Genomic DNA, 14,558 nt, shown 5'->3' with positions numbered 1-14,558 from the left:
CACGGCACAAGGCCAAGTTCAACCAGAATTCACACATCAGGTTCTCATTCTCTCACACACCAGGGTTTCTCTTAAGAAAATGTGGCCACACACACACACACACACACACACACCAGGGTTTCTCTTAAGAAAATGTGGCCACACACACACACACACACACACACACCAGGGTTTCTCTTAAGAAAATGTGGCCACACACACACACACACACCAGGGTTTCTGTTAAGAAAATGTGGCCACACACACACACACCAGGGTTTCTGTTAAGAAAATGTGGCCACACACACACACACACACACACACACACACACACACACACACACACACACACACACACCAGGGTTTCTGTTAAGAAAATGTGGCGCTGGACATTTGACCGGCAACATGTTTAATTACCCACGGTGATCAGAATGACATAAATCACATTTAGATTATGGTAATTAATTATAGCGGAACATGCAAATCGACGATGCAACAATGTGCAGTCCTTCTTACCGAATTCTGACATTTTGAAGAGGTGAGAATAACTGTTCACATTAACTTTTCCTTAGCCAACAAGACGAGTACCAAACTTCAAAATCACTAGCCTATATCAATCCACTATCCTCCATAGTAGAAGATTTGACCTATTCTATTGGTCAACTTGTCGAGAAAGAAATATCCTATTACAAACAGACTCTGGGACAGTTGTGGGACAATAGATCCCAAATTCATACAACCAGTAGGAATACATAAAATGTAAATGCTGATAAAACAATTAACATTATAAACCTCACTTCTTAATAGTAATACATTTATTGTTTTAGAAACATTTACAAAGCATGCTCATCCGTTTGTTTTTTGTGTGTAAATTTAGCTAAATATTTTGGCTGGTAAAAATCTGAGTGGCTGGTAGATTTTTTAAAAGTACATTTTATGCCTTGCTTGTGTCACCCCACCCCTCTTGTTCTTCCTCTCAGTGTGTGTTTGTGAGCGAATGTTTGTCAGTGTGTCCATAACACTGTTATAAAAAGAAAATAAATATAAAAAGTTATAGCGCGTGTGTCCGTCTTAGTCTGGCCCTGTCTAGTCTGGCCCTGTCTAGTCTGGCCCTGTCTAGTCTGGCCCTGTCTAGTCTGGCCCTGTCTAGTCTGTCCGTGTCTAGTCTGTCCGTGTCTAGTCTGTCCGTGTCTAGTCTGTCCGTGTCTAGTCTGTCCGTGTCTAGTCTGTCCGTGTCTAGTCTGTCCGTGTCTAGTCTGTCCGTGTCTAGTCTGTCCGTGTCTAGTCTGTCCGTGTCTAGTCTGTCCGTGTCTAGTCTGTCCGTGTCTAGTCTGTCCGTGTCTAGTCTGTCCGTGTCTAGTCTGTCCGTGTCTAGTCTGTCCGTGTCTAGTCTGTCCGTGTCTAGTCTGTCCGTGTCTAGTCTGTCCGTGTCTAGTCTGTCCGTGTCTAGTCTGTCCGTGTCTAGTCTGTCCGTGTCTAGTCTGTCCGTGTCTAGTCTGTCCGTGTCTAGTCTGTCCGTGTCTAGTCTGTCCGTGTCTAGTCTGTCCGTGTCTAGTCTGTCCGTGTCTAGTCTGTCCGTGTCTAGTCTGTCCGTGTCTAGTCTGTCCGTGTCTAGTCTGTCCGTGTCTAGTCTGTCCGTGTCTAGTCTGTCCGTGTCTAGTCTGTCCGTGTCTAGTCTGTCCGTGTCTAGTCTGTCCGTGTCTAGTCTGTCCGTGTCTAGTCTGTCCGTGTCTAGTCTGTCCGTGTCTAGTCTGTCCGTGTCTAGTCTGTCCGTGTCTAGTCTGTCCGTGTCTAGTCTGTCCGTGTCTAGTCTGTCCGTGTCTAGTCTGTCCGTGTCTAGTCTGTCCGTGTCTAGTCTGTCCGTGTCTAGTCTGTCCGTGTCTAGTCTGTCCGTGTCTAGTCTGTCCGTGTCTAGTCTGTCCGTGTCTAGTCTGTCCGTGTCTAGTCTGTCCGTGTCTAGTCTGTCCGTGTCTAGTCTGTCCGTGTCTAGTCTGTCCGTGTCTAGTCTGTCCGTGTCTAGTCTGTCCGTGTCTAGTCTGTCCGTGTCTAGTCTGTCCGTGTCTAGTCTGTCCGTGTCTAGTCTGTCCGTGTCTAGTCTGTCCGTGTCTAGTCTGTCCGTGTCTAGTCTGTCCGTGTCTAGTCTGTCCGTGTCTAGTCTGTCCGTGTCTAGTCTGTCCGTGTCTAGTCTGTCCGTGTCTAGTCTGTCCGTGTCTAGTCTGTCCGTGTCTAGTCTGTCCGTGTCTAGTCTGTCCGTGTCTAGTCTGTCCGTGTCTAGTCTGTCCGTGTCTAGTCTGTCCGTGTCTAGTCTGTCCGTGTCTAGTCTGTCCGTGTCTAGTCTGTCCGTGTCTAGTCTGTCCGTGTCTAGTCTGTCCGTGTCTAGTCTGTCCGTGTCTAGTCTGTCCGTGTCTAGTCTGTCCGTGTCTAGTCTGTCCGTGTCTAGTCTGTCCGTGTCTAGTCTGTCCGTGTCTAGTCTGTCCGTGTCTAGTCTGTCCGTGTCTAGTCTGTCCGTGTCTAGTCTGTCCGTGTCTAGTCTGTCCGTGTCTAGTCTGTCCGTGTCTAGTCTGTCCGTGTCTAGTCTGTCCGTGTCTAGTCTGTCCCTGTTAGTCTGTCCCTGTTAGTCTGTCCCTGTTAGTCTGTCCCTGTTAGTCTGTCCCTGTTAGTCTGTCCCTGTTAGTCTGTCCCTGTTAGTCTGTCCCTGTTAGTCTGTCCCTGTTAGTCTGTCCCTGTTAGTCTGTCCCTGTTAGTCTGTCCCTGTTAGTCTGTCCCTGTTAGTCTGTCCCTGTCAGTCTGTCCCTGTCAGTCTGTCCCTGTCAGTCTGTCCCTGTCAGTCTGTCCGTGTCAGTCTGTCCGTGTCAGTCTGTCCGTGTCAGTCTGTCCGTGTCAGTCTGTCCGTGTCAGTCTGTCCGTGTCAGTCTGTCCGTGTCAGTCTGTCCGTGTCAGTCTGTCCGTGTCAGTCTGTCCGTGTCTAGTCTGTCCGTGTCAGTCTGTCCGTGTCAGTCTGTCCGTGTCTAGTCTGTCCGTGTCTAGTCTGTCCGTGTTAGTCTGTCCGTGTCTAGTCTGTCCGTGTCTAGTCTGTCCGTGTTAGGATGTGTGTGTTAGTCTGTCCGTGTTAGGATGTCCGTGTCTAGTCTGTCCGTGTTAGGATGTCCGTGTCTAGTCTGTCCGTGTTAGGATGTGTGTGTGTGATTATAGGAAGTTGAGTTGGTGCTGTACCCTGGTCAATCTGACTACTCTTTATATGAGCCCTTCTCACTTCTCCTTTCAGCTCTTAACTACTCTTCTCATTGAAAATGGCCCACATAGACAGAGGCTGCTGGGTAGTTAATAGGTTAACTACTCTTCTCATTGAAAATGGCCCACATAGACAGAGGATGATGGGTAGTTAATAGGTTAACTACTCAACCAGTGTTCATTTCATCAAAGAAATATTAGTCACACACCTATTTTTCAAGTGTCAATTGATGAGACTCTAACTCACAGCTCATCATTAAGCCCAGGGCCCTGGGTCTGAACCCCGCCGTGTGCAACTTGGTCCTGGACATCCTGACGGGCCGCCCCTAGGTGGTGGTCAACAAACCGAAGGAGCTGATTGTGGATTTCAGGAAACAGCAGATTGAGCATGCCCCTATCCACATCGACAGGACCACAGTGGAGAAGGTGGAAAGCTTCAAGTTCCTCGGCGTACACATCACTGACAATCTGAAATGGTCCACCCACACAGACAGTGTGGTGAAGAAGGAGCAACTGCGCCTCTTCAACTTTAGGAGGCTGAAGACATTTGGCTTGGTCCCCAAGACCCACACAAACTTGTACAAATGCACAATTGAGAGCATCCTGTCGGGCTCTTTCACCGTCTGGTACGGCAACTGCACCGCCCGTAACCGCAGGGCTCTCGGAGGGCGGTGCAGTCTGCCCAACTCACCACCGAGGGCACACTGCTTACCCTCCAGGACACCTACAGCACCTGATGTCACAGGAAGGCCAAAAAGATCATCAAGGACAACAACCACCGAGCCACTGCCTGTTCATCCCGCAATCATCTAGAAGGCGAGGTTAGTACAGGTGCATCAAAGCTGGGACCGAGAGACTGAAAAACAGCTTCTTTCTCAAGGCCATCAGACTGTTAAATAGCCATCACTAGCCGGCTTCCACCCAGTTCCTCAACCCTGCACCTTAGAGGCTGCTGCCTAATATACATAGACATAGAATCACTGGCCACTTTACTAATGGAACACGTGTCACTTTAATCATGTTTATAAATGGCTATACTCATCTCATCAAGGGAAAGGGTGGCTACTTTGAAGAAGCTAAAAGCTAAAATATATTTTGATTTAACACTTTTTTTGGTTACTACATGATTCCTGAGGTGTTATTTCATAGTTTCAATACAGAAAAACCCTAGAATGAGTAGGTTTGTCCAAACTTTTGACTGCTACTGTATGTACTGTACTCTATTCAACTGTATTTTAGTCAATGCCACTCCGACGTTGGTCGTCCTAATATTTATATATTTCTTTCCATTATTTTACTTTTAAATGTGTGTATTGTTGTGAATTGTTAGATACTACTGCACTGTTGGAGCTAGGAACACAAGCTTTTGCTACACCCACAATAACATTTGCTAAATATGTGTATGTGAATTTGATTTGAAAATGTGATTTGAATTGAATTGACTAAATAGACGCAGAAAAAAACAATAATTAAACAGATTTTTCATTTCAGTTGAACTAAAACGAGACAAGTGCAGTTCTGTTCAGCTGGTGAGCTGTGGGGGAGCAAGTGATGAGTGTGGGCAGACAGGCTCAGCTCCGCTCTGGCTCCGCCTCCGATTATGCATACTGTGCATTGCTTCCCTGTAGCTAACCAGTCACCACCAGCATTCTAGTTAGCTACCCTTTGCCTGGTTAGCCTAGAGTCTGATCCTGGTGAGCGTTCTACTAAGCTTACATTGCTAACATTGCTAACTAAGCTTACATTGTTTTAAGATGGTCATACCAAGGATCATTTTGTTATTTGATTTACAATTTTAGTTAGAAATAAATGTACAAAAATGTATTTGATTAAACAATGAATTTGGCCTTACTGCTAAACTCAGCAAAAAAAATAAACGTCTCTTTTTCAGGACCCTGTCTTTCAAAGATCATTCGTAAAAATCAAAATAACTTCACAGATCTTCATTGTAAAGGGTTTAAACGCTGTTTCACATGCTTGTTCAATGAACCATAAACAATTAATGAACATGCACCTGTGTTCCGGTCGTTAAGACACAAACAGCTTACAGACGGTAGGCAATTAAGATCACAGCTATGATAACTTAGGACACTAAAGAGGCCTTTATACTGACTCTGAAAAACACCAAAAGAAAGATCCCTGCTCATCTGTGTGAACGTGCCTTAGGCATACTGCAAGGAGGCATGAGGACTACAGATGTGGCCAGGGGACTAAATTGCAATGTCTGTATTGTGAGACGGCTAAGACAGCGCTACAGGGAGACAGGATGGACAGATGATCGTCCTCGTAGTGGCAGACCACGTGTAACAACACCTGCACAGGATTGGTACATCCGAACATCACACCTGCGGGACAGGTACAGGAGGGCAACAACAACTGCCCGAGTTACACCAGGAACGCACAATCCCTCCATCAGTGCTCAGACTGTCCGCAATGGGCTGAGAGAGGCTGGACTGAGGGATTGTAGGCCTGTTGTAAGGCAGGTCCTCACCAGACATCACCGGCAACAACGTCGCCTATGGGCTCAAACCCACCGTCGCTGGACCAGACAGGACTGGCAAAAAGTGCTCTTCACTGACGAGTCATGGTTTTGTCTCACCAGTGGTGATGGTTGGATTTGCGTTTATTGTCGAAGGAATGGCCACACCAGATACTGACTGTTACTTTTGATTTTGACCCTCCCTTTGTTCAGGGACACATTATTCCATTTCTGTTAGTCACATGTCTGTGGAACTTGTTCAGTTCATGTCTCAGTTGTTGAATCTTGTTATGTTCATACAAATATTTACACGTGTTAAGTTTGCTGAAAATAAATGCAGTTGACAGTGAGAGGATGTTTCTTAGCCCATAGAAAGGCATGGAATAACAGATTCATACATGGAAAAACAGATGTTAAACAAAACAAAAGTGTTATATTTTGTTGTACATATTTAACCCATTTTTTTTTTAGGCACAAACTACTTCCATATATACATTACTAGTATTCATAATTTAAAAAAAAAACTGGTACCTGGCTACTTTCAGTCGAGTCTTGAGGCTTTTGGCGTCCTTGAGCAAAACAATCGTCTCTTTAAAATAACGTTCCCAAGGTAAACGGACTATTTCTCAGGTCCAGATCGTAGAATATGCATATAAATTTACAGATTAGGATAGAAAACACTCCAAAGTTTCCAAAACTGTCAAAATATTTTCTGTGAGTATAACAAAACAGATTTTGCAGGCGAAAATCTGTTCGCGTCTCTGGGTTCGCGCCTAGGCTCTGTCGCAGCCGGCCGCGACCGGGAGGTCCGTGGGGCGACGCACAATTGGCCTAGCGTCGTCCAGGGTAGGGAGGGTTTGGCCGGTAGGGATATCCTTGTCTCATCGCGCTCCAGCGACTCCTGTGGCGGGCCGGGCGCAGTGCACGCTAACCAAGGGGGCCAGGTGCACGGTGTTTCCTCCGACACATTGGTGCGGCTGGCTTCCGGGTTGGAGGCGCGCTGTGTTAAGAAGCAGTGCGGCTTGGTTGGGTTGTGCTTCGGAGGACGCGTGGTCTCTCCCGAGCCCGTACGGGAGTTGTAGCGATGAGACAAGATAGTAATTACTAGCGATTGGATACCACGAAAATTGGGGAGAAAAGGGGATAAATAAAAATTACAAAATAAAAAAGTACTACTTAAGTCGTTTTTGGGGGTATCTGTACTTTACTATTTATATTTTTTACAACTTTAACTTTATTTTCTTTAGGAATGTAGTAATCTACATTTTACTCCATATATTTTCCCTAAAACCCAAAAGTACTAGTTACATTTTGAATGCTTAGCAGGACAGGAAAATGTTACAATTCACACACTTATCAAGACATCAACACGTGGTCATTCCTACTGACTCTGATCTGGTGGACTCATTTGTAAATGATGTCTGAGTGTTGGAGTGTGCCCCTGGCTATCTGTAAATGATGTCTGAGTGTTGGAGTGTGCCCCTGGCTATCTGTAATGATGTCTGAGTGTTGGAGTGTGCCCCTGGCTATCTGTAAATGATGTCTGAGTGTTGGAGTGTGCCCCTAGCTATATGTAAATGATGTCTGAGTGTTGGAGTGTGCCCCTGGCTATCTGTAATTGATGTCTGAGTGTTGGAGTGTGCCCCTGGCTATCTGTAAATTATGTCCGAGTGGTGGAGTGTGCCCCTGGCTATCTGTAAATGATGTCTGAGTGTTGGAGTGTGCCCCTGGCTATCTGTAAATGATGTCTGAGTGTTGGAGTGGGCCCCTGGCTATCTGTAAATGATGTCTGGGTGTTGGAGTGTGCCCCTGGCTATCTGTAATGATGTCTGAGTGTTGGAGTGTGCCCCTAGCTATATGTAAATGATGTCTGTGTGTTGGAGTATGCCCCTGGCTATCTGTAAATGATGTCTGAGTGTTGGAGTGTGCCCCTGGCTATCTGTAAATGATGTCTGGGTGTTGGAGTGTGCCCCTAGCTATATGTAAATGATGTCTGTGTGTTGGAGTATGCCCCTGGCTATCTGTAAATGATGTCTGAGTGTTGGAGTGTGCCCCTGGCTATCTGTAAATGATGTCTGAGTGTTGGAGTGTGCCCCTGGCTATCTGTAATGATGTCTGAGTGTTGGAGTGTGCCCCTAGCTATATGTAAATGATGTCTGTGTGTTGGAGTATGCCCCTGGCTATCTGTAAATGATGTCTGAGTGTTGGAGTGTGCCCCTGGCTATCTGTAAATGATGTCTGGGTGTTGGAGTGTGCCCCTAGCTATATGTAAATGATGTCTGTGTGTTGGAGTATGCCCCTGGCTATCTGTAAATGATGTCTGAGTGTTGGAGTGTGCCCCTGGCTATCTGTAAATGATGTCTGAGTGTTGGAGTGTGCCCCTGGCTATCTGTAAATGATGTCTGGGTGTTGGAGTGTGCCCCTAGCTATATGTAAATGATGTCTGTGTGTTGGAGTATGCCCCTGGCTATCTGTAAATGATGTCTGAGTGTTGGAGTGTGCCCCTGGCTATCTGTAAATGATGTCTGGGTGTTGGAGTGTGCCCCTGGCTATCTGTAATGATGTCTGAGTGTTGGAGTGTGCCCCTGGCTATCTGTAATGATGTCTGAGTGTTGGAGTGTGCCCCTGGCTATCTGTAATGATGTCTGAGTGTTGGAGTGTACCCCTGGCTATCTGTAATGATGTCTGAGTGTTGGAGTGTGCTCCTGACTATCTGTAATGATGTCTGAGTGTTGGGAGTGTACCCCTGGCTATCCGTACATTTTCAACAGAAGAAAATGGTGCTGCCTGCTTTGCTTAATATGGAATTTGAAATTATTTATACTTCTACTTTTGATACAACAGAAAGCTACAGGCTAGCGGTATACAACAGAAAGCTACAGGCTAGCGGTATACAACAGAAAGCTACAGGCTAGCGGTATACAACAGAAAGCTACAGGCTAGCGGTATACAACAGAAAGCTACAGGCTAGCGGTATACAACAGAAAGCTATAGGCTAGCGGTATACAACAGAACGCTACACGCTAGCGGTATACAACAGAAAGCTACAGGCTAGCGGTATACAACAGAAAGCTACAGGCTAGCGGTATACAACAGAAAGCTACAGGCTAGCGGTATACAACAGAAAGCTACAGGCTAGCGGTATACAACAGAAAGCTACAGGCTAGCGGTATACAACAGAAAGCTACAGGCTAGCGGTATACAACAGAAAGCTACAGGCTAGCGGTATACAACAGAAAGCTACAGGCTAGCGGTATACAACAGAAAGCTACAGGCTAGCGGTATACAACAGAAAGCTACAGGCTAGCGGTATACAACAGAAAGCTACAGGCTAGCGGTATACAACAGAAAGCTACAGGCTAGCGGTATACAACAGAAAGCTACAGGCTAGCGGTATACAACAGAAAGCTACAGGCTAGCGGTATACAACAGAAAGCTACAGGCTAGCGGTATACAACAGAAAGCTACAGGCTAGCGGTATACAACAGAAAGCTACAGGCTAGCGGTATACAACAGAAAGCTACAGGCTAGCGGTATACAACAGAAAGCTACAGGCTAGCGGTATACAACAGAAAGCTACAGGCTAGCGGTATACAACAGAAAGCTATAGGCTAGCGGTATACAACAGAACGCTACACGCTAGCGGTATACAACAGAACGCTACAGGCTAGCGGTATACAACAGAAAGCTACAGGCTAGCGGTATACAACAGAAAGCTACAGGCTAGCGGTATACAACAGAAAGCTACAGGCTAGCGGTATACAACAGAAAGCTACAGGCTAGCGGTATACAACAGAAAGCTACAGGCTAGCGGTATACAACAGAAAGCTACAGGCTAGCGGTATACAACAGAAAGCTACAGGCTAGCGGTATACAACAGAAAGCTATAGGCTAGCGGTATACAACAGAAAGCTATAGGCTAGCGGTATAGCTTTGTGTGCCACTGGCAGAGAGATTGACAGACAGATAGACAGAGACAAAGGGCAAAGTGGGGGTCAGTAATGATGTGTCTGCGTGTGTGGAGTTAAGCCGGGCTACAGATACAGCAGAGTGGCATCTGTCCAGTGTATCGGTCACAGTGTCTAGCTACACCAGAATAGAGTGGAATCACCCAGACCCCCCCAGCGTCGTCCGGGTTTGCCCGGGGTAGGCCATCATTGTAAACTGTTCTTAACTGACTTGCCTAGCTAAATCAAGGTTAAATAAAATTAAAATACTTTTTTTTTTAAACCTGCAGCTGGCTAGGACAGGGAGGGGCAAACACACACACACACACACACACACACACACACACACACACACACACACACACACAGGGTCAAATGCGGGCACACACACGCAAACACACACAAAGTCAAAAGGTATACACACGCACACACACAGAGGAAAAAAAACACAAAGAGTCTTGGAGCCCTGTTGGTGAGCGCCCCTTTGGATCACAAAGGGGACATGACACGTGTCCTCAACCCAGGACCCTTGGGTTAAATGAAAACATCAACAGAGTCACGTCAGTCAGCATACCCTCTCCCATTGTCATTAAGGCACAATGGGCTGAGAATTGACTGTCAGAGGAAACTGAAATCCCCCCCATGTCAACTTAATTTGTGACGTCAGGCACATTCTAGTTCATTAAAATCACATGACAATAAATAAGGCCTACATTCATATAGCCTACAGGTAAGTGTAAAATTGAGTCAGATCTCACAGCATATATTATAGATTTTCATTTTCAGAATGAGTCTCAAGTGTCTCTGAAGTTTCCCCTGTAACATTGGTGACCGGGTTTCTTCTCCAAAGCAACAAAGCCAGGCAGCTTTTCGAGCAGTCTACAGTGTGTTTTGTATCAGCTGAACAGTGGAACAGCCTGGCTGACAGTAGGGCCCTGAAGGACCCGAGACTTAGCAGGCCCTGGAGGACCCTGGCTTTTAGCTGCCCCCGTCACTGCCAAACTAAAATCAACAGGGCCACGCTCTGGGGTAACCGCAACACAGCTGCACACACACAAACACCTTTCATAGACAACATCTCTAAACTAACCACAGTGTCTTTCTTCCGATCAAAGTGTTTGGTGAATGCAGAGGGGGAGAGATCAAAAGGCGGAGGCCAGGGCCCCCTCCAAAACAACGCTTGTGTGTTCCAGAGAATGCTCGACCGCTCATTTTCACCTTGGAGCGGCATGGATACGTACACACAATTTCTTGTGGAATTGTTAGATATTACTTGTTAGATATTGCTGCACTGTCGGATCTAGAAGCAAAAGAACTCCGCTACACTCGCAATAACATCTGTTAACCACGTGTCTGTGACCAATAAAATCTGATTTGATTTGACAGGCACACACACACACATATCCTCCTCCTCTCTCTCTCTCTCTCTCTCTCTCTCTCCAGGCTGACTGACCAAAGGACCAACAGAAACACTGCTGAGACCAGTCTCCTGGCCTCATCTCACCCCTAATCATAACCATAACAAGCCCTGTTGAACTGTCTGTGGATAAAACAAGCATACTGAAATGTGTGTGTGTGTGTCTGTGTGTGTGTGTTCTCACCTTGTTAGGCGCTGTGGTTGAGGGCGCTCCCCAAACTTCCTGCAGAGAAAGAGAGAGATCACAACTTGAGTACGCAGCTAAATACCACACACACACACACCAGGTAGGAGATGAGAAAGCACACCTGGTTACAGACACAGAGAGAGAGAGAGAGAGCTGTGGGTTGGCAGCCCACTACATTGCTGCCTGCCATAAGATGAGGGACAGTGTCTGACAGACCAACCAACCTACACATGTCCTCTATGCTTATTGTTATTGTTCAATTTATGGTTATTCTGACACTTGGTTATTGTTGTTACTGTTGTACAGTTGACAACTTTGATTCTCATTTTATTATTTCATATTGTAAATATCCAAAATAAGCTTTGGCAATATGTACATTGTTACGTCATGCCAATAAAGCACATTGAATTGAGAGACAGAGACAGGCGGCTACAGCATGAGACCATGTGACACAGTGGCCAAACACAGACAGGTGGCGAGGACGGACGGCTTAACACTGAGAAAGAGAGAGAGATGAGGGAGAAGGGAGAGAGGAAGAGAGAAAGAGGGAGAGATGAGGGAGAAGAGAGAGAGGGAGAGAGAAAGAGGGAGAGATGAGGGAGAAGAGAGAGAGGGAGAAGGGAGAGATGGAGAGAGGGAGAGAGAAAGAGGGAGAGATGAGGGAGAAGAGAGAGAGGGAGAGAGAAAGAGGGAGAGATGAGGGAGAAGAGAGAGAGGGAGAGAGAAAGAGGGAGAGATGAGGGAGAAGAGAGAGAGGGAGAAGGGAGAGATGGAGAGAGAAAGAGGGAGAGATGAGGGAGAAGAGAGAGAGGGAGAAGGGAGAGATGGAGAGAGAAAGAGGGAGAGATGAGGGAGAAGAGAGAGAGGGAGAAGGGTGAGAGGGTGAGAGAAAGAGGGAGAGAGAAAGAGGGAGAGATGAGGGAGAAGAGAGAGAGGGAGAGGGAGAGATGAGGGAGAAGAGAGAGAGAAAGAGGGAGAAGAGAGAGAGGGAGAGAGAAAGAGGGAGAGATGAGGGAGAAGAGAGAGAGGGAGAGAGAAAGAGGGAGAGATGAGGGAGAAGAGAGAGAGGGAGAGAGAAAGAGGGAGAGATGAGGGAGAAGAGAGGGAGAGAGAAAGAGGGAGAGATGAGGGAGAAGAGAGAGAGGGAGAAGGGTGAGAGGGTGAGAGAAAGAGGGAGAGAGAAAGAGGGAGAGATGAGGGAGAAGGGAGAGAGAAAGAGGGAGATGAGGGAGAAGAGAGAGAGGGAGAAGGGTGAGAGGGTGAGAGAAAGAGGGAGAGAGAAAGAGGGAGAGATGAGGGAGAAGGGAGAGAGAAAGAGGGAGATGAGGGAGAAGGGAGAGAGAAAGAGGGAGAAGAGAGAGAGGGAGAGAGAAAGAGGGAGAGATGAGGGAGAAGAGAGAGAGGGAGAAGGGAGAGAGGGAGAGAGAAAGAGGGAGAGATGAGGGAGAAGAGAGAGAGGGAGAAGGGAGAGAGGGAGAGAGAAAGAGGGAGAGAGAAAGAGGGAGAGATGAGGGAGAAGGGAGAGAGAAAGAGGGAGAGATGAGGGAGAAGAGAGAGAGGGAGAGAGAAAGAGGGGGAGATGAGGGAGAGAGAAAGAGGGAGAGATGAGGGAGAAGGGAGAGAGAAAGAGGGAGAAGAGAGAGAGGGAGAGAGAAAGAGGGAGAGATGAGGGAGAAGGGAGAGAGAAAGAGGGAGAGATGAGGGAGAAGGGAGAGAGGGAGAGAGAAAGAGGGAGAGAGAAAGAGGGAGAGATGAGGGAGAAGGGAGAGAGAAAGAGGGAGAAGAGAGAGAGGGAGAGAGAAAGAGGGAAAGAGGGAGAGATGAGGGAGAAGAGAGAGAGGGAGAGAGAAAGAGGGAGAGATGAGGGAGAAGAGAGAGAGGGAGAAGGGAGAGAGGGAGAGAGAAAGAGGGAGAGAGAAAGAGGGAGAGATGAGGGAGAAGGGAGAGAGAAAGAGGGAGAAGAGAGAGAGGGAGAGAGAAAGAGGGAGAGATGAGGGAGAAGAGAGAGAGGGAGAAGGGAGAGAGAAAGAGGGAGAGATGAGGGAGAAGAGAGAGAGGGAGAGAGAAAGAGGGGGAGATGAGGGAGAGAGAAAGAGGGAGAGATGAGGGAGAAGGGAGAGAGAAAGAGGGAGAAGAGAGAGAGGGAGAGAGAAAGACGGAGAGATGAGGGAGAAGGGAGAGAGAAAGAGGGAGAGATGAGGGAGAAGGGAGAGAGGGAGAGAGAAAGAGGGAGCGATGAGGGCGAAGGGAGAGCGGGAGAGAGAAAGAGGGAGAGATGATGGTGAAGGTAGAGAGGGAGAGAGAAAGAAATAGAGGGGGAGAGAAAGAGTGAAAGGTCGCTGTCGGCAGACAGGCTGTGTACACTGCCAACAAAATGAGGTGGAAACTGAGCTGCACTTCCTAACTTCCTGCCAAATGTATGACCATATTAGAGACACATATTTCCCTCTGATTACACAGATCCACAAAGAATTAAAAAACAAACCCAATTTTGATAAACTCCCATATTTACTGGTTGAAATACCACAAGGTACCGTTACAGCAGCAAGATTTGTGACCTGTTGCCACAAGACAAGGGCAACCGGTGAACAACAAACACCACTAACTACTTGTACATCGTTACAACATTGTATATTGACATAATGACATTTGAAATGTCTTCAATCTTTTGGAACTTTTGTGAGTGTAATTTTTACTGTTAAACAATAAACAATATTTCACTTGTATTTATTATCTATTTCACTTGCTTTGGCAATGTAAACATATGTTTCCCATGCCAATAAAGCCCCTTCAATTGAATTGAAATTGAATTGAGAAAGGGAGGAGAGAGAGAGATGATAAACCAGGTGATCTCACCTTAAACTTTGAAACATGAGCCGCAAAACATTTCACATTAGTCATCTGTGATGTCACAGCTATAGTCATACCAAGAAAAGAGACCCGTTTATTTTACAACAATGACATCATAGGAACACATCACAGTCATTCCTATCCTTCCAACACCGCTTTTACTTCTCAAGCTATTTCTTTTATCACAACACTGCCAGGCATCACAGGGGGAAACGTATCACAACACTGCCGGGGCATCACAGGGGGAAACGTATCACAACACTGCCAGGGCATCACAGGGGGAAACGTATCACAACACTGCCAGGCATCACAGGGGGAAACGTATCACAACACTGCCAGGCATCACAGGGGGAAACGTATCACAACACTGCCGGGGCATCACAGAGGGAAACGTATCACAACACTGCCAGGCATCACAGAGGGAAACGTATCACAACACTGCCAGGGCATCACAGAGGGAAACGTATC

At 46.8% G+C, this 14,558-nt stretch overlaps 1 protein-coding gene across 1 annotated transcript in view; it reads right to left on the bottom strand.

The window, feature by feature from the left end:
- The window catches only part of rbpjb (recombination signal binding protein for immunoglobulin kappa J region b), a 100,925-nt gene that overhangs the window by 40,451 nt on the left and 45,916 nt on the right, over nucleotides 1-14,558 (bottom strand). Inside the window, exon 2 of the mRNA XM_055938979.1 lies at nucleotides 11,238-11,276. Coding sequence (XP_055794954.1) covers nucleotides 11,238-11,276 — 39 coding nt within the window. The remainder of the gene's footprint in view (nucleotides 1-11,237; nucleotides 11,277-14,558) is intronic.

This window comes from Salvelinus fontinalis, chromosome 11 (genome assembly GCF_029448725.1).
Source record: "Salvelinus fontinalis isolate EN_2023a chromosome 11, ASM2944872v1, whole genome shotgun sequence".
Classification (NCBI taxonomy): Eukaryota; Metazoa; Chordata; class Actinopteri; order Salmoniformes; family Salmonidae; genus Salvelinus; species Salvelinus fontinalis.
The sequence above is the reverse complement of the archived record's forward strand: the minus strand, read 5'-3'. Positions and strand labels throughout refer to the sequence as shown.